The sequence below is a fragment of the Bos indicus x Bos taurus genome, chromosome 12 (assembly GCF_003369695.1).
Source record: "Bos indicus x Bos taurus breed Angus x Brahman F1 hybrid chromosome 12, Bos_hybrid_MaternalHap_v2.0, whole genome shotgun sequence".
Lineage (NCBI taxonomy): Eukaryota > Metazoa > Chordata > Mammalia > Artiodactyla > Bovidae > Bos > Bos indicus x Bos taurus.
The window spans coordinates 51,644,629-51,664,855 of NC_040087.1; the positions used below are offsets into that span (position 1 = coordinate 51,644,629).

Below are 20,227 nucleotides of genomic sequence, written 5' to 3' on the forward strand. Positions count from 1 at the left end.
TGCATTATCCATAAGCCTCACACCATCCATGTCCTTCTCATGTCATGACTATATGATGTCAGGTGTTTGGAGTCATGTTCAGGGTCTTAGTCATAATGATGTTTGTGGATCAGTGGATTCTCTGCCTTTAGGCTAATAATAAAACATAATTGTAATGGAGGCAGGCAATATTCTTACCTGATACTAAACTAGGACCAAACTTGTTCTCTGATAAGGATTTGAGGTTTTGATCAAAGTGTTTTAGCTTAAAAATTATCTAGAGGCCAACAGTTTTTTGTTTTGTTTTGTTTTTTTAACGTTCACAGGTTATTGTCGCTGACACCAATAGTTACAAATAAGAAGGCAGAGTTTACTTTAAAAAATGTCAGGTGAGGCTCTGGGAAAATATCAGGCCAGCTTCTGGGTCATGGTGCTTAGCTTTCAGCTGCTAATGTATGTAAATAACTCCATCCAGGGACCCAGCTGTTGTATGTTGAAATGTGCTGATGAAACTAAATTGGGATTCTAGAGAACACAAATCAAATTGTAAGCAAAATGACTGAAATACACCAGCCCTCCTTTGCAGCATCATAGGCCAACCCAAGAAAAATGACTAATGGGTAATAACACTCAGTCCTGACAGGAATCATAAGCTAGGAAGGAAGTTACATGTAAAATAATAATAAAGAATATTAAATTGCCACCAGGCCCCGGCTAGAGACAAATGAAAACGGAACAGATTTCTTACCACCAGTCACTTATTCAATCCCTTTGAAAATGTCCCTGGAATCTGCAGACAGAGAACGCGTTCACTCATATTCCCTTTCTACTAGAAAGGAATGTTTTCTCTGACCTGGAAAAGACAGATAAAGAAGGACCTTCTGAAAGGGAGGCTCTTAGAGGTACCCTCTGACCAGTTCATTAGCCTTCCTTGGGCAACAAGGTAAGAAAACAGGCCACCTTTACCAGCTACTGGTAGAGAAAATGATGCACTTTTGCCAAGATAGCCATAGGTTGCTGGCTTTTCATTTCGTCTCTTGTAATGCCATTCTCACATGTAGAATATGAAGTAATTTGTAATTGTCCATGTAACTCACATTATTATTTTTACTCTAAGTGATATTTTTTCATCACAAGGTAATTTGGCTACTCTCTACCAGTTTAAACCCAAAGCTGTGTCATTGGTCACGAGAAAGAAGTGAGCTCCTGCTGCCTGCTCACTCCTTATCATCAAATTGTAAGCAAAACCCAGCCTGAAGCTCCTGTCGTCTCAGACGCAGCCTACACACCTCTCTGCAAAGGACGGGTAGCAAAACACTGCAAAACAGAGCAAGCAGCCTCTAATCTTGGATGGCAGTGTATTTCAGAGTATTGTTCTAGTTGACCTATTTGTTCATCCTTGACTTTACTGACCTGTTAGGACAGCAGTTCTCAGCACTAGTTGCTCATTAGAAATACCTAGGAGATGTCGATAACCAGACTTGAAGTCAGAACCCATCCTAGTCTTGTTACAGGGGAAAACAAAATCTGACCCCATGTGGAATCTGTTGGTTTTACTTTAACCTTTGTTTCCCATTGCTTCTGTTCACTAATAGAATACTGCCCATTCATAATGGACTTCCTCAGGGAACCCTACCCCCGACTGAATGTTAAACCAAAATGCCTTTATTCAGGAAGATATCCTGACCCTGTCCAACTGTGAATAGCTACAACAAAGAAGAAATGAACACATCCCATCCCCGAGTGAGAGACTTTATTTTGGGGGGCTCCAAAATCACTGCAGATGGTGACTATAGCCATGAAATTAAAAGACACTTGCTCCTTGGAAGAAAAGCTATGACCAACCTAGACAGCATATTAAAAAGCAAAGACATTACTTTGTCAACAAAGGTCCATCTAGCCAAAGCTATGGTTTTTCCAGTAGTCATGTATGGATGTGAGAGTTGGACTATAAAGAAGGCTGAGCGCGGAAGAATAGATGCTTTGAACTGCAGTGTTAGAGAAGACTCTTGAGAGTCCCTTGGACTGCAAGGAGATCCAACCAGTCCATCCTAAAGGAGATCAGTCCTGGGTGTTCATTGGAAGGACTGATGTTGAAGCTGAAACTCCAATACTTTGGCCACCTGATATGAAGAACTGACTCATTTGAAAAGACCCTGATGCTGGGAAAGATTGAGGGTGGGAGGAGAAGGGGAGGACAGAGGATGAGATGGTTGGATGGCATCACCAATGCGATGGACATGAGATTGAGTAAGCTCTGGGAGTTGGTGATAACAGGGAGGCCTGGCTTGCTGCAGTCCATGGGGTCACAAAGAGTTGGACACGACTGAGCAACTGAACTGAACTGACCCCCAAGGCTGGCCATTCCAGAAGATATTTGCAAGATAAACGGCCTTTTTACTTTACTTCCTCACCTCACCACCTCTCTGTTTTGTAAAAGAACCTGGCATCCAGACCCCATAAGATGGTTATTTTGAGACATTAATCTGCCATCTTCTTGGTCTGCCGGCTTTCCGAATAAAGTTATATTCCTTGCCTCGATACTTCATCTCTGATTTATTGGCATGACTGAACTTGGAGTAACAGTTTGAGGTCGGGCCCAGGCACCAGTATTTTTCTTAACTCCCTAAGTGATTCTAATGTACACAGGTTTGAGAACCATTGTTCTACCTTGCTAGCTTCTGCTCCTTTTTACCTTCCACTTCTTCCCACACTTTCTTCCACACTTAGCTACCTAGACCACCATACTTACCCACTTCTTTTCATCATTCTACGACCTCTTGACCTTCATTTTGCTGCCTCTTGCTATGGTACTCTCTTGCTCTTCTCCAGACTTGATAAAAACCTGGCAAGACCTTCTGATCAATTTTTTTCCAGGTCCTGTCTTCTCCTGGCTATTCCCAATAGAACATCCACCAAGGTTACAAAAGTACCTTGGCAAGAGTCTAACTACCCACTTACCATTTTCCTCCTTCATTTAAGCCCATCTCAAATCTTACAGTCCACATAATCTTTTGCTCTTGGAACTCAGCAACATTCAATGCCTTGCTCTTGCTCTACATTTGAACCAAAAACCTTACCCTAGCCATTTCTTTGTCCATCTATCCATTCTCTTTTCCATCACAGGACTTCTCAACTTCAAAACTATCACATGTAAAGTTAAATCATTCTTTGTTGTGGGAGGCTTTCCTGTATATTAATAGAATGTTTAGCAGCATCTCTAGTCCCTGCTCAGTAGATGTCAGGAACAGTCTTCCTCCAACTTGTAAAACAAAAATGTCTCCAGACATTACCAAATGATCCCTGGGGAGAGGGAAGAAGTGCCCCTCCATCCTGACACCCCATTGAAAACCACTGCTCTGTATGCCTAAAACTACTTCAATTCAGTTCGTTCCTCTGCCATCTGGTGTATATTTCCTTCCCAGTTTCAATTTCACCCAAGTTTACAATCCATTACTCTGAAGCATCTACTTCCTCCTGAGTTGGTCGCCTTCAGCTTTGATTCAACTTCACAAATGATGCCAACTCCAAAGCAGCTAAGACAGATCCTCACATCTGTTAGTCATCCTTAACCCTCCCGTTGCAGAGGAGCAACGATAATTTCTCCATTACATACCTTTGTTCCACAAAGACTGGCCTTATGCTATAAGCCCTGTGAACACCAAATTAATTTATAAAACAGTGGGAGTATTAATAGACAGAACATATATCAGACCCTCTCTTAAAATTACAGATGCTAAGCTGGTTCCTGACTCTAAACACACGTACCTTCCTGAACAATTATTCATTTCTCCCTTTAAATAGGTATCATATGTTCTTGCAAAGCCCTTTGAAATTTCAAATTGAGTGGAATTTCAATTCATTTTGAGTAACAATTCTTAATTATCTGAGCTAATGCAAAGGGGTGAAGCACAAAAAATTAAAAATTCACATAATACAAATTTAAGCACATACTGACACAAACACATATTCTCAAATTTTCAGAAATTAAAAGGTTACTAAAAGTTATTAGACTGATTTTATTGTGTGACTCATAACTCATCCAAGTGAAGAATTGCTAATATGTTTGAGAATAACATTATTGGCAAAACACAACCAAAGAAATGACTTTCCATAGTTCTTCATCATAATTGGAGATAATTTTAATGTCCAATTCTTGGTCGAGCTAAAGAACAACTTTTATTTGCTTTATAATTGTCTATATTTTGTTACCTTTATTAAGCCCATATTATTTTACTATGATACACTATACATAATGTAAAATTTACCATTTTAAGTGGTAAATTTTTTAGTGGACAATTTTTTTTTTTTAAAGTGGACAATTCTGTGGCATTACATGCATTCACATTGTTGTGCAGCCATAACCACCATTCAATTCCAAAACTATTTCATCTACATGGGGGCTCATTGTTAAAACGGCTCATTATGTTGACCTTGCAAACAAAGAATAAAATCACAGTGACCCTTGAGACTGACCAAATTGCCAAATAACATTCTGTTTTCCCACTGGCACCTACCTTCTCAGGGCTACAAGACCACCTGATTTCAGACTTTTGGCTACGTGACCACAGGACTCAGCTACAGGCTAAAAATTAACCATCCCTTCAGAGAATTTTTCATTGGCAAGGGTATAAGAAAGACCCCATCAGAAAGGGAGGACACTGGTTCTCCTTAAGGGCCAGTCACCCTCTCATTTCCCTCTAATAAATTTCCTTTTCTTTGCCTGAATGCCGGCTGGCTTTCTTTTTCTCCACACTCACCTTACAGTCTTCTCCAATAACAACAGGTTTTATTAGATACTGCCTCTGCTCTGCCTACTAATAATCTGCTAAATGTCATTTTAAATTAATTTCCTATAGCTCTTACTGAAATAAATGTAAAGTCTACCAAAATAATTGTTTTCAAGGACAGCATTTATATAGGTTTATTAATTCAACTTTCTTATACAAAAGGAGAATTCTTGTCTTTTCATAATCGTGCTTCATACATTCCCACTACTCAATGCCTGACTCATCCTGACCTTCTTCCATCTCCCTGTCAACAGCCTAGGGGAACTTAACATGTACAAGCCCCAAAGGCTCTTTTCTCCTCTTAGATCCAGAAACTAAGATAAAAGCAGTGATTTTCCTCACTTATCCTCAAATTGCACTAGAATGAAATTATATGATGATAATAGCATGAAGCTTTTTTGAGAATTCTCTTAAGACTCTGGGAGAAGATTGTGCATTATAGGGGAGAAATATAACAACAATATAATGAAGTTTTGGTTTGGCCTGCTATAACAAAAATACCATAGACCATCTAGCTGAAGCAGCAAACATTTCCTTCTCACAGTTTTGGAGGCTGGGATGTCCAAGATGGAGGAACTGGCAGATTTGGTGTCTGATGAAGGACTGCTTTCTGGTTCATAGACACACATCTTCTCGTTGACTTTACATGGTGGGAGAAATGAGGGGTCTCTCTGGGGTCTCTTCTATAAGGGCACTAACTCTATGCATCAGGGTTCCACCCTCATGACCTAATCACCTCCCAAAGTCCCCACCCTCAAACTCCATCACAGTGGGAATTAGGATTCCAGCATATGAATTTGGGGAGGACATAAACACTCAACCCATAGCACTGTGGCTATTTCTTGCTCGCATTTTAAAAGAAAGCCTCTCAGATCCCTGGATAAAACACTGACCTTACAGCTGTGTTTCTAACATAAACTGAGGGGGAGAATTTATACATTTGAATACACGTGGTTCTGAGCTGAAGGAAAAAAAAACCATGTCTGCTATTGTAAGGTCAGCACATCATTGTACAGATCATTCATTTTTTAAAAGTCCTTAAAGCTGTCATTTTAAAAACTCACAACTCTCACCAGCTGAATATTTGAAACAGTACACTCTAGCATGTCAGGGAAGTCAAATTTCTTTCGTACAACTCTTAAGAGGCACCTCTTGAAACTTTCCAGTTAAGATTTTCAAAACTCTGTAACAAATAACAGCCCCAGAGGAAAGCCTATAATATAGCTGTCAGTGAACTTAACTTCCATCATAAAATGGAAATATTGTCAAGTGTTTTGGGCTTTGGAACAGCTGCCACCTAACAACTATTGAGAAAAAAATAACCAAATCAGTTTAGGTCTCATCATAATTCTTGTGACTTTCAAGTCAAAGAGGATAGTCATTTTTATGTATTTATTTGTGAAAACTACAATTACAAATTTCTCAAAAAATATATACATAGGTATATAGAGGGAAAAGTGATTCTTGGTAGTGTTACCAAAAAGGTAAAAGCCAATTCTAAGTTAGTTCATTTTTTTCCCTAATACATAAAAGAATGAATTAACATAAGCACTCATTCATTTATTCAACATACTTCCACTGATGATCTATTATGTGTTAAGCAGTATGGAGCCCTGAAACAAAACTAAAGAAATAAATGCTTTTTCCCCTCCTACAAATGGGCAAATAGATGTCAAAGGTGAGTGAATATTAAGACTACACCATAAAGAAAAGCAAACAACCCAAGTCACCAGGAAATCTAAACTCCTAGTTTCATTTCCTTCACATTCCTCTCACCCTAACCTGTGACTTTCATCCAATGTTTTCCAAAGAAAAAAGATAAAGGCTGAACAAGAAGATATTTTTACTGCCCTTTCCATCAACATACAGAAATGAGGGCTTCATCTCACCTTGGATTCTTTATCACCAACCCAGAAAGTAATGGAGAAAGATAATGAATTAATGAGGAATAATTTGTAAATAACTTGGGAAATTTTTGCCAGTTACTATAACAAAAGAGAAGCCCCAAATTTTAAAAAATGCCATTTTCCACTCTGAAAAACTCCGGAAGGGCAGCACATAACAGAGTATCATTCTTAGTAGATATTCATGTACTTTTTTAATTGCAAGGGGAGATACTATTCATCAAAGTCCAAAAATGCCAAGTGTATAATGCCCAACGTGGTGAAGATTTCTGTGATTTTTGGTTGTTCCAGAGGTAAAGTTTCTTTAACTGGCCAGTTCACCATTTCCCTCTCTGTTGTGGAAGATAAAGAAAGAAAACCTGAAAGGACCTGCCTGTTTCCCAGATATTTGAGGGGCTCAATGAATGGTTGTTGAAAGCTGAAAGGATGAACTGCTATTTCAGGGTTCTTGATGCATTAATGCAGGGAGGTACTTGATAAACTACCTACTAAGTAAATAATTCATTAGGTTTCTCTCAAGACTTCCTAATACATCTCTTGAGGATGGGATCTAGGGATTAACAGAAGAGTTCCTCATTCAAACACAGTGTTCCCACAGCAGGGAAAGGAGAGGATAGACAAATTCAGAGAGTAACATTGAAATATATACATTACCATATGTAAAATAGATAGCTAATGGGAAGTTGCTATATAGCACAGGGAGCTCAACCTGTGACAACCTAGAGGGGTGGGATGGGGTTGCAGGGTGGGAAGAAGCTTCAGAAGGGAGGGGATATTTGTATACTTAGGGCTGATTTGTGTTGTTTCATGACAAAAACCAGCACAATATTATAAAGAAATTATCCTCCAATTAAAAAATAAATTCAAAAGAAAAACCACACTGTTCCCAATATTATTGCAAACAAATCTCATGTAAAATTGCATGACCTAAATAAAGAAGTTGTGGTACGTATATACAATGGAATATTACTCAGCCAGAAAAAGAAATGCATTTAAGTCAGTTGAACTGAGGTAGATGTAGAGCCTGTTACATAGAGTGAAGTCAGTCAGAAAGAGAAAAACAAATATCATATATTAACACACTTTGGCCACCTGATGAGAAGAGCTGACTCATTTGAGAAGACCCTGATGCTGGGAAAGATTGAAGGCAGGAGGAGAAGGGGATGACACAGGATGAGATGGTTGGATGGCATCACTGATTCACTGGATATGAATTTGAGTAAACTCCGGGAGTTGGTGATGGACAGGGAGGCCTGGCGTGCTGCGGTCCGTGGAGTTGCAAAGAGTCGGACACGACTGAGCGACTGAACTGAACTGAACTGAACTGATGGAATCTAGAAAAATGGTGCTGATGAACCTATCTGCAGGGCAGGAACAGAGACTCAGACATAGAGAACAGACTTAAGGACATAGCAGGGGGCAGGAGATGGTGGGAGGAATTGAGAGAGTAGCACTGAAATATATATATCACCATATGTAAAATAATAGATAATGGGAAGTTGCTGTATAACACAGGGAGCTCAAGACAGCATTCTGTGACAAGCTAGAGGGGTGGGAAGGGGTGGGAGTGGAGAGGAAGTTCAAGAGGGAGGGGACGTATGTATACTTATGGCTGATTCACATTGTATGGCAGAAGCCAACACAATACTGTAAAGCAATTATCCTCCAACTAAAAATAAAGGTTTTTTTTAAGTTGCATGACCTGAAATGTTTGAAGGGAGAAGAAAGGTGAACAAAACCTTACCCCACAGGCAGACTCATGTGTTCTGCCTGTGACTCTCCTGGAATTCTCCAGACCAGAATATTGGAGTAGGCAGCCTTTCCCTTCTCCAATGCAACCCTTTGATTACTTCACATTTTACTTAAAATTCTTCATCCCTAAGAACTATAATGTTCAAATCTTTCAATATCATATATGAGGCTCTCATGGGCTTCCCAGGTGGTTCAGTGGTAAAGAATCTATTTGCTAATGCAGGAGACATGGGTTCGATCCCTGGGTCAGGAAGACCCCCTGGAGAAGGAAATGGCAATCCACTCCTGTATTCTTGCCTGGAAAATCCCATGCACTGGTGGGCTACAGTCCATGGGGTCACAAAGAGTTGGACATGGCTTGGTGACTAAACAAGAACACAAACATTGCCTCTCCAGCTGTTTTTTGTTTGGTTGATTGGTTGACTTTTTTGTTTTGGTTTGATTTGGTGTTTTGGGTTGTGTGATTGGAGGGGGTTGGCTTTTTCCCCTGAGTTTATGGTTCTTACCATCCCTGGGTCTTTCCTCATTAAGTTGGCCTATGCCTAGAAGGCACCTCCATTTCCTCTTTACCTTGAAACCTCAGTTCTGGCATCTCTTCCTCCAGAAAGCCTACAGAGTTAGATATCTCCCTTTCTCACTCCTATAATTACTCAGGCTATCCCAGCACCGCACTTCAAAGTTACGTTGTCATTATTCAACAGCTCCCTTACTAATGCTCAGCACTTACTTACTCGTGTGTCTCTGAGACAGGCACAACCCAGCATACAGTAGGTACTCATGAGATTTTGAATGACTAGTGAACAACTGCCCATAGAGAAATCTTACAGAAGCCAAGTTAAGAGTTAAGGACCAAAAGTAACCCTCTATGCCTCTCCTTTACTTAGCCCCAGAGAGCACCCTACCTGTAAGTGGAAGCAGAGGTGCTTTTTGGCTTCAGAACAGCACTGACCTTGAAACTTACTTTGTGAGCAGAGCAAAGAGCTTGAGAGACTAACATCTCCCCTAACCTAGCCATCAAAACACTAGCCCAACAGATACCAACAGTTCTCAACCGCACCACCACCACCACCATCACCAAGTTCTCATCGACAAAGGAAGGTGAAGACGTCCCTGGAATTCTACAACTTCAGGGTATCTTTAAAGGTTAGGAATTTGTCTTTTAAATTCACGTAAATTTACCATTCTTTCCATTAAATGGAAATCAGTCTTTGTAAATCAGTTACCAGGTAAATTACTTAATTCCTTAATTCATATATCTACACCTCAATTAGTCCAACTAGTATTCCAGGAAGGTGCTCCATATTTATTTTATAGTTTCCCATCCTTTTCCAACTCCCCCAAGAGGTGCCTCATTAAGAAGTATGGGAAACATTATAGTTCCTCTAACATACTATATTCTTAAAAACCAAGCATCAGCCATAAGTAATGAAAAAAAAACTAGAATAAAAACTGAGGGAGGAGGACTTTCATAAGTTGAAAAAAACAAAGGTGTGTGTGGGGTTTGGGTTTTTGGTTTCTTTTTTTTTCTTGCAAGGGGGGCTTGTCCTCAATGTGAATGGTACATAAAACTTCACACTGTTATCTAATGACTCTGTAGTTATTTCACACTACCACCATCCTCATTCCCTTTAGAATTTCCAATGAAACCTATTATTTCCATAGCACTTAAAGAAGAAAAAAGCATCTCCAGGTGCTTTCTCTCTTGACATCACTTCATACAAAAAAGACTCAGATATATTTGCATATATGTAAAAAGATATTCAATAGAGCACTTTTCGAAGCAGAATACAAAATTTAAATGCCCATCAAAAAAAGACTGGCAAAATAAATGACACCACATCTAGACAATGGCAGATCACTCAGAATATTATGACGCCATCAAATAAGATGAGGTAAATCACTGCTACATGTCCAAGCATGCATTTCAAGAGCTCCAGGGTCAGTGGTTAAAAGAAGAAAGCAAGGCAAGGAATGGATATAAACCCTACTGAACACACAAAAAAGAGAGAGGAATTATTTATGTATTCATTCATTCCTATATTCATTCATTTGTTCAATATATGGAATATTTCTATAAAGATTTACCAATGATTACCCCTGGGAAGGAGATCAGCCCTGGGTGTTCTTTGGAAGGAATGCTGCTAAAGCTGAAACTCCAGTACTTTGGCCACCTCATGCAAAGAGTTGACTCATTGGAAAAGACTCTGATGCTGGGAGGGATTGGGGGCAGGAGGAGAAGGGGACGACACAGGATGAGATGGCTGGATGGCATCACTGACTCAATGGACGTGAGTTTGAGTGAACTCCTGGAGTTGGTGATGGACAGCGAGGCCTGGCGTGCTGCGATTCATAGGGTCGCAAAGAGTCAGGCACAACTGAGCGACTGAACTTAACTGAACTGTACCCCTGGGAAGGAAATGGCAACCCACTCCAGTACTCTTACCTGGAAAATCCCATGGATGGAGGAGCCTGGTAGGCTATAGTCCATGGGGTCACAAAGTGTCAGACACGACTGAACGACTTCACTTTCACTTTCACCCCTGGAAAAAACTAGGGGTTACTGAAGGGTAGACATCTACTTTTTATGATATACACTCTTATGCTGCTTAAATTTTTCACCCTATATTTTTTGGAAACTAAAACAAAAGCTATCTAGAGGAAGTACAGGCAAAAGCAAAGAGGAAGGCCAAAGGCGGCCTTGCTCCTCTGCCCAACGCACAGCTTCCTGTGTCACAGCCCAGCAACACAGGACTGGTGCGGCCAGCTTCAACGTCTGTGGTTTCTCAACCCGGGGGCACTGTGTTTTCAATCAAGAACGGTGGGACATCAGTGACCAGGGATGATTCAAGAAAGAGCCCCTATATCCAAAATGCAGATATATTTGTTCATACAGATGATTCACTTTGTTGTACAACAGAAACTAATACATTGTAAAGCAATTATACTAAGACAATAAAATAAACAGACTTCCCAGGTGGCTCAGACGGTAAAGAATCCACCTGCAATGAGGAAGACCTGGGTTTGATCCCTGGGTTGGGAAGATCCCCTAGAGGGAGGGCATGGCAACCCACTCTAGTGTTCTTGCCTGGAGAATCCCCATGGACAGAGGAGTCTGGCAGGCTACAGTACATGGGAGTCATATAGAGTCAGACACAACTGGTTGACTAAGAACAGCAAATAAAATTTAAAAAAAAAATGCAGAGCCTCTTCCCACATTCTTTAGATTTTTATCTTCATGCATTATACTTTTAATTAAGGCCTATCTCACAGCTTCTTTTTCCTTTTCCTATAAACTTGAAGAGGTCATCTCTATCTACAACCCCATCCTCTGTTCAAAATAATTCACATGTGTTGCCAAGACTGTGGTCAAAGGAAATGTTTGTGAAGGGCTTTACCTCCACACTAAGGACCAAACCACCCTGACAACAGAGGTTCTTGACAAAAAACTCTGGGGAAAAGGCCCATTCTCTCCTGGCCCAGCTGGCTAATTTCCGAGGAGGAGCCCTTCTAATGGTATTAACCTCACAATAATTTAGGAAGCATTACCAGTTTTTAAGGGGCTTCCCTGGTGACTCAGAGGTAAAGAATCCTCTTGCAATATAGGAGACACAAGGGACTCAGGTTCGATCCCTAGGTCGGAAAGATTCCCTGGAGGAGGGGTTAGCAACCCATTCCAGTATTCCTGGGGCTTCCCTGGTGGCTCAGATGGTAAAGCATCTGCTTGCAATACTTGAGACCGAGGTTTGATCCCTGGGTCGGGAAGATTCCCTGGAGAAGGAAATCGCAACCCACTCCAATATCCTTGCCTAGAGAATTTCATGGACACAACAGCCTGGCTACAGTTCATGGGGTCACAAAGAGTAGGCCACGACTGAACCACTAACAGGAACTAACCGGTATTCTTGCCTGAAGAATCCCATGGCCAGAGGAGCTTGGCAGGCTGCAGTCCATAGGGTTGCAAAGAGTCAGACATGACTGAAGTGACAGCATGCACACATGCTGTATTCAGAGTGCCCCTTAAATGAAATTAGACCAGTGTGTGAGCCAGTCCATACCTTGGAGCCAAGAGGAATAATTAAAGGAGTAGATGTTTTATTCTTTAGTGTTTAATAGAATACATAACAAGTCACATAATCAATGATTCATTACTTCACACACAGGGAGGAAAACAGCATCGAGTATTTCTGTTATACAACTGGTTGTGAACAGAGAGAACAAAATTTCTAGAGCATTTAGATGGTTGAAGAAATTCTCACTTTAAGTTTGGGCATGTCTGAAAAGAACTTCGTCGGTTTTTAAAATATAGAACGATTGTTTTTTCCTTGGCTTTCTGTTTTGTTAGAAAGTCTGGTAGTTGTATGATGATTTTTTTTCCCCCTTTCTCCTTCAATCACTGAGGAAATGGCTAAGTGATCCATATCACTGAGCATTTAACATGTTCAACAATTTCATAAGCCCAGGTAACTCTGTGGGAATCTTACATCATCTCCCAGATAAGAGTTTTTCAGATGCCCAGAAAAACTTAAACAACACATTATTTATAACTTCAAAATTAACATACATAATGGATATTTTTAACCTTTGTCATTAAATGTCACATATGCTGTTTGAGTGATCATAAATGAATTGTCATTTGTATTCAATAGTAATAGCAAAATTCACCTGCCTATGAAGTCACAAAGACAGTTGTATAATAGCTTACATTACAATTATGTCCACATACCTCAAAACACGTTTAAATTTTTTAAAAAAACTTGGGGGAAAAAAATCACAAAATGTCTAAGGTGACAAGAATTCTTGATCAACTAGTTCAGCTTCCTACCACACGAGATTATACTGTAATATAAATATTCTGGTTGAATTTCTTCCATCAAAGTTTCAAGGGTCCCAGTAGAGAATATTAATCTTCAAACATTAATCCTTTTAGATGTTTATTGTCCAAAATTGTGATGAAGAAAAGTTAACTTCAACATAGCATGTTTCTGGCTTTAGGAAGGCTTATTTTAGGTACCATAGCCACTGGAAACAGAAGAATATTTTATTTCTCAAGAGAGAGATTTAGGTCATCTAAGAAAACTAATTCAGTTTTTAAATGAGTTATAATAAGGAAAAACAGAAGAAAAAAAAATCCAAAGAATTTACTCTGGTAGGTTTAGAATAAAAACATTCAGTTTACAATAAAAATTTTAAGTCAACTGAGTAAAGTACTTATGATTTAGACTATAAAAGAAATTCTTAGGGAATTCAACCCCAGTCAATACTTTTCTAAATACCTGCACTATCATTTAGCATTTTCCATGTGGAGTATAAAACTGTTTTTTGGCTATTAGATTAGAATTTACCATAATTTGAAAAGTAAAAAATTATCAAAGCTTCAACTTACATGGCTTTAATGTAATAACATTACAAGGAAAAAACGAATAAAAATGGAAATGTGTCATGAGCACTGCCAGTTGCCCATTTTGTCTGAGAATTCAGATTATGCATTTCCCCAGAGAAGCAACAGGCCATACATATATATACGGATCTGGTTTGAAAGAGAAGACAATTTGGGCTAGTATTAATACAAATTACTTTGCTATCAACACCAAAACCAAATAAAATACAAGAATAAAAATCGTCTGGAAAGGGAAAAAAATTTTAAGTTTCACACACTCAAGGAGTATTTTCCAAAACACATAATCTGAAACATTAAAATGAGCATGGATCATAGTTCTACATGTATTAAAAAACAGACAATTTGTCAAACTCTTGGTGCAAAAGCATTGGACATGGTACCTGTTTTTCTAACCACCACTGTCAACTATTCTTTTTCAAAAAGTTAAATTTGTTATTAAAATCTCAGTAATACTTATGGACCAAATGGTAGTTGAGCCATTACATATGTAAATACATACTGCACTGAGTCAGATGAATGCAGTTTAATTTCTGAATAATTTATGACACTCTTCCAAGTTCCTGACTGTCTTTGGAGGGCTTACTCACACATACCCTCAGAATCTCATCCAACCTACAGATGACAATCAACACTCCCAGCCCGTGATGTAGGCCAGTAAGGCTCCTTCCATGGCTCAAAGCACATGATGAATAAGGGACCCAAAAGGGCAGTGGCCAAGTCATCTTACCTCAGTTTCAGTGTCCACCCAAGGGAAACATGAGTTTCCTACCCAGCCTTTACTTTGGGTTGAAGATAAAATTTTTCACGTATCAACTTCCAACTTTAGAGAGGACAGTTATAATACGAAAAGAGGTCAGTTTACTGTCTCTAACAGTTCAATTCCCAGTTTTTCAGCTAATGAAAGAAGGAGGGGAGACCTTCAGGCCACCAGGGATGTCTGGAAGGAGAAAATTTTGCCAAGCAGTGGAACAGTCAACTCAAAGTTTTACAAGATAAAACTTTTTAGACTTGAGTGGCAGAGACAAAACTCGACCAGTTTCCCATGACTCCTGGAGTTGAGCAGACTTAACAAGGAAAATCAGAAGCTCAGAGTCTTGCCATATGTCAGTGGCTTTCATCTGTCCCCAAGACGTTCTCAGTTACCTGCTTTGTGTTGCACAATACAGAAGAGCACATGGGGTACAGAAATCTCTGTGATACTCACTTTTGGCCAGCAGGTGACATTCCTAAATCATTTCAGGTTTGAAACAGGGGTATGTTCTAATGCGTTACCTAGTCCGAGAACATACTCAACACCAGCAATGTGACTTTCTGATTTTGTTTCTGCTTCCTTTAAAATTACAGTCTTTGTATATAAAGCTAACTGTACTTTTCTAAAAATGAACCTCCAGTGAAAGACCTCAAGTCCTTCTCTCCCTCAATAAAAAAAGAAAAGAATTAGTGGATTAAAAATGCAGGTACCTTGGTTTACAAAGACAGTTAATCAACATATTAGAATACAACTAATAGCTAAGCAAAAAGAATGGAGCAAATTCAGCTTTATAATTATGCATTTTTTTCCTAACCCAATTTCCCCATAGACAAGGATATAAGAAACTCATCAAAGCATGTTGCTTTAGTATATACACCATCTGATGCAAGTTACTAGGGTAAATACAGGAAAGTTTATAGCATTTAGTAAATGAATTAAAAAACTAAATGATTCATGTAAAATGTTTATATATGGTATATACAGATTGGATCACATGAGGCTAAGAATAAAACTGTTTCAATTCTTAACATCTGTTACGGACATATAGGAAGATATAGTACAAGATTCATTTTTAAAAAGAAGAAAAAAATAGCGCTAATTTCAACACTGAAAAGACTCTTACAAAATCTTTTAAAAACATACTTCAGAGAATGATGCTGAAACAAATGAAAAAGGAAAGGCTTCTCCTTAATCACAGAATATCCAAAGGAGCCTCATAGCATGAAAGACAAGGATTCATTTCCCTTCACTTACAGTGTAGATAGGATATACAGTGGGGATTTATTCCATGGTAGAGTAAAAGTATAAGGCAACCAGGTCTCCTTCTGCTTCAGCTGCATTTACCTGGGACACCATTTTATTGCTCAGCTAGCTCACTTTGAAGTACTTATTTGCCTTCATTTAAAAATATTCCCACTTTCCAGTTATCTACAGATGGCAGCCCTCAGCATTTCTGCTTCTCTGAAGCTCTGTCATTTGGAAAGACTCACCTTCACTTCAAACCACCTGCATCAAAAGGGCATTTTCAGGTTTGCCCAGAAGTCAACATTGGCTGGGCTTGGAGAAAATAAAGATTTTTTTAATAAGAAAACTAAATCTAAGTAACTCAAACGTATTTTGCTCAAGGTAACAGATTTTAAAATCAGGACTTATAATCAACAAGAAAATAAAAGTTCAAAACTAAAACCCTACTGGGTAACTCTTTGGTTAGGTTATATAAGTATCAGTAACTTCTAAGTTTAGGACTCAAAACAGTTAGTTCAATCAACTGCCAGGTAAGAGGAGATCTGTGATTGATCTTTACAAAACGCTCTGCTTGTTTCTTGCCTGCTATTTTGTAAATGTGCATATACTCAGACGGATGGTACAAACTTCCAACTGTCAACAATAAATGAGTATATCTGCTCCCCCCATTTCCCACCCTTCTTACCCTTCTCCTTCCTCCCTCCCCACCCTACCCCCTAAGTCTTAAGAACTAAGGTACTACTGCCATTCACTGCAAGAATACGGGCTTTCCTAACACCCACGACGTGCGTTACCACCCAGCTCCGTTTACAGTCACAGCAGTGCTTGGTGACCTGGGCTGTCATGCTCTCTTTCCCCGTCTTGCCAATAAAGGCTGCCATGTCAAGCCGTCGAAAACCCTCGAAAACCAAGGGCTTCGGGCGCTGAGCCCAGGAGAAAGGGTGCCTCCTCAGGCAGGAGGAGAACTTCCTGCAAGTTTAAGCCACAGGCGAAGATCTTTAAATCGGCACGGAAACCAGAGGCTCCTCCGTAGAGCCAGCACGAGATTCTTCTACTTCTACCTGTAACCGTTCCGAACTTTCTTCACGTGTAGTCACTGAACTATCTCCGCACTGAACTCATTACGGCTCGGCTCCGGAGTCCTCCGTTCAGACTTCTAAAACTCTACCTTTAAAGGTCAAAAGACTGCGTAATGAATGACCTTTCGAAACTAAACTATTTCCAGAGTGCTACCAAGTCTCTTAAACCGCGAGTGAGTCATCAGGGCTTTGAGAAGACTTCAAGGAATCTTCTACACAAGTGGACAGGGTCCAATCAGGGTCGAACAATTCAGTCATTCCCGGCTACTCTGTGGCTTTGTGGCCACACTGCCCCACCCCCCACTAGATCCAGACTGAAGGACAACTCGAGGGGAGGGTTGGTTTGGGGCCGGGGACAGAGGAAACATGGGGTGGAGGGGTACGTCTGGGCTCTCTTTCACTGGGGTCCGGAGAAGACGAAGAAGCCGATAGGATCTGCGGCTGCAGCCTGTAAAGTGAGGGGGCAGTGGGTCTACGGGAGGTGGGGAACGGGGGGAACGCGAGAACGTGGTGGGTCGGAAGGGGAATCTAGAGTCCCCTCCAGGGCAAAAAGGAGAGGAGGGAACAGGCGCGCTGGAGTCGCCAGGGGGAGCGGGGAGCTCACTCCCTGCAGAAGACGTACTCGGTGTAGCTAGTCCAGATCTTGTCCTCGCTCTGGTCGGTGCTGCCGGCGAAGGCGCAGGTGCCCGTGGAACTGCACGCCACCATGTGGAAGCCCGACTCGGACAGCTTGTCGAAGGCCTGCTCCAGGAAGTTGAACTTGAGGTAATAGCGCGAGGTGTAGCGCTCCGGGGGCCGGTCGGGGTCCCGGCTCTCGTTCAGGGTGTCCCCGAACACCTCCTTGGCCAGCGACGTCTTGCCGCACACGGTGATGCGCGCCACTCGCCGGAACTTGGCGTCTGCCTGCGCATCCCGCCCGATCGTGTAGGAGCCGCGGTAGCCGATGGTGATGTAGCCCGAGCGCCGGCTGCCGTCCAACGACTGGGACGGCGTAAGCAGCGGGCCCGCCGCGCCCCCGGACGGGCTGCGGCTAGCAAGCTCCAGCGTGGGCGACGGCGCCCCGGCCGAGGCGCCCTCCTGCTGCTCCGACTCGGCGGAGCCGAGCGGCAGCAGATCGTCGCCTAGCGAGCCCTCCTTCTGCACCCCGCGCCGGGAGTGCGGCGGCGGCGGTCCGGGGCCGGGCTGCTGGGGCGCCCCGAGGCGGCGCACGAGCTCGGGCAGCTCGAAGTACTCTGCCTCGCGCTGCAGCCGGCTGCGCTCGGGGAAGTAGTCAGGCAGCACGAGCTGCAAGTCCCGCAGGTAATCCAAGATGTAGCGGAAGAGGAAGCCGTCTCGGTCCAGAAAGAAGCGGCCTTTGCTGTCCCGGGCTAGCTCTTGCGGCTGCTGCTGCGTGAACATGCGCCAGAGCAGCGAGTCGGGCACCGACACCACCGTGCAGCGCCGGGTCACATACACCTGGCCCCCCACGTTCAGCTCCACGATGTCGGGGAAGAGTGGCGGCTCCGCCGAGGACGACGAGGAGCCGCTGCCGCCGCCGCCACCCCCGTTGGGTAATCCACGAGTGCTGTCGGCCAGAGCCATGGCCAAGAGGTGACCGGGGCCGACGCCGCCGCCGCCTTTCTCGGACACTCGCTCAGCCCTGCGCCCTGGCTGCCGCCGAGAGCCGCGCGGAGCCGAGCGCACGATGCGAGCGCGCCGCTGTGCGCCCCCGCGAGCCCAGCTGCGCTCCGCCCGCCTCGCCCGCGCGCTCCAGGGGAGTGCCGGGTGGAAGCCGGCGCGCCGCTTAAGTAGAGCCGCCCGCCCGGGCGCCGCGGCGCGCAGGAGGCGGGGGCGGCTGCGGAGCGGCGGAGCCTCGCTCCCCGGGCGGGAGGGGGTGGTGGAGCGGGGAATCGATTTGCATCTTAAACGCTGACGCCGCGGCCGGCGGCTGGCTCCACCCCGGCTCGCGCGCAGCCCGGGGGCCCCGGCTTCCCTACTGCCCCGTCGCCCCGCACTCTAACGCCTTCCCGCTCCCGCTCAACTTTCTTCCTCCTCCAGAGTGGAAGGTCCTGGATCCGGCTCCTGGGGAAGAGGAGCCTTCTTTGGAGGGACAGTCCGGTGCGCCGGCTCCTCTCCTAACTGCACCCGGGGACTGCGGAAGAAGCATGTAAACTTTCCAGTTCCCCCAACCCGGGGAGTGGGAGTGCCTTGGCCACCCCTCTCCCCCGGAAACAAGCCGCTTGAAACACTGGGACTGTGGCGCCATAAACACACCGGTCGTCGCGTCGCTGAAAGTTCTAGAGAGAAACCAAAAAATCTGGAGTGGTGGTGGGGCCGCCCCCAGCCCTTAGGCAGCTAGATTTTGTTCGCGTGTACGAGTAGCCTCGAAAAAAAATCCTGGAAACAAAAAGCTAACCTCGGTATCCTGCTCTCCCGTAATTTGTTTTCCGGGCCAAAAGGCAAACTCATTAGTTAGGAGACCTCAGAACTGGAGGAAACGGGCTGAAATGGCAGAGGGGGACTTCAGGGCAAGTTCCCTTCTGAGTGGCCGTCGCGGTCTCCTCCCCGCTTACCCTGCCCTTCGAGGCCAGGTTGAAAAGGCGTACAAGGTGAGGCCTAAGGGAAAGCCCCGTCTCCGGAGCCCTCTCAGCCCCGGGTGAATGGCTCTATGCACTCGGAGAGTTTGAAGATCTAACTGAATTTAGAAAACCTACCTTTCAAATTCGGTTCAGTTCAGTTCAGTCGCTCAGTCGTGTCCGACTCTGCGACCCCATGAATCTCAGCACGACAGGCCTCCCTGTCCATCAAATTTCAAACCCTGCGTCTTTATTCTCGCAGAGGTCCTTGCGCCCCTGCTCTCCCGTAGGCCCGGGTCATTCCCTGCAGCCCTTTCCGAGTTCCCTCTAGTCTCAAGGTCCTTGTGCATTTGAAGGCCTTCTCTAAACCTCATTTGGTCTTGTAACTCCTACCCACTTCACAATGCAGCACACAAGTCTCCTCCGGGAAGCCTTCCCTGACTTCTCAGGCAAGTGGGCTTCGGGTGGCTCCTTCCATGTACCCTAAGGCCCAACACAACATGAAATTTCACATTTCTGAGTGATTATCAGATTTCTGACTTTAGCAGATAAAGTGCTCCTGACCACTGCAGAAAAAGGACAGAAGAGAGGCTAGTGAAGGAGGTGTTCTTTTTGTTGTTCAGTGGCTAGGTGATGTCAGGTTCTTGGCGACGTCATGGACTGTGGCACTGCCAGGCTTCTTGTCCTTCACTATCTCCCAGAGTTTGCTCAAACTTATGTCCATTGTGTTGTAATACTATCTAACCATCTCATCCTCTGTCCTCCCCTTCTTCT

At 43.1% G+C, this 20,227-nt stretch overlaps 1 protein-coding gene across 1 annotated transcript; it reads right to left on the reverse strand.

The window, feature by feature from the left end:
* Positions 1 to 12,495: 12,495 nt before the first annotated feature.
* KCTD12 (potassium channel tetramerization domain containing 12) lies at positions 12,496 to 18,607 on the reverse strand. Its single transcript, XM_027557720.1, has one exon. It carries the CDS (start codon positions 18,477 to 18,479, stop codon positions 17,499 to 17,501), a length of 981 nt encoding a protein of 326 aa, XP_027413521.1. The 5' UTR covers positions 18,480 to 18,607; the 3' UTR covers positions 12,496 to 17,498.
* Positions 18,608 to 20,227: the final 1,620 nt, after the last annotated feature.

Bases quoted from the DNA above. Each gene is read 5' to 3' on its own strand.
- KCTD12 (XM_027557720.1), bottom strand. From the start codon at position 18,479: ATGGCTCTGGCCGACAGCACTCGTGGATTACCCAACGGGGGTGGCGGC.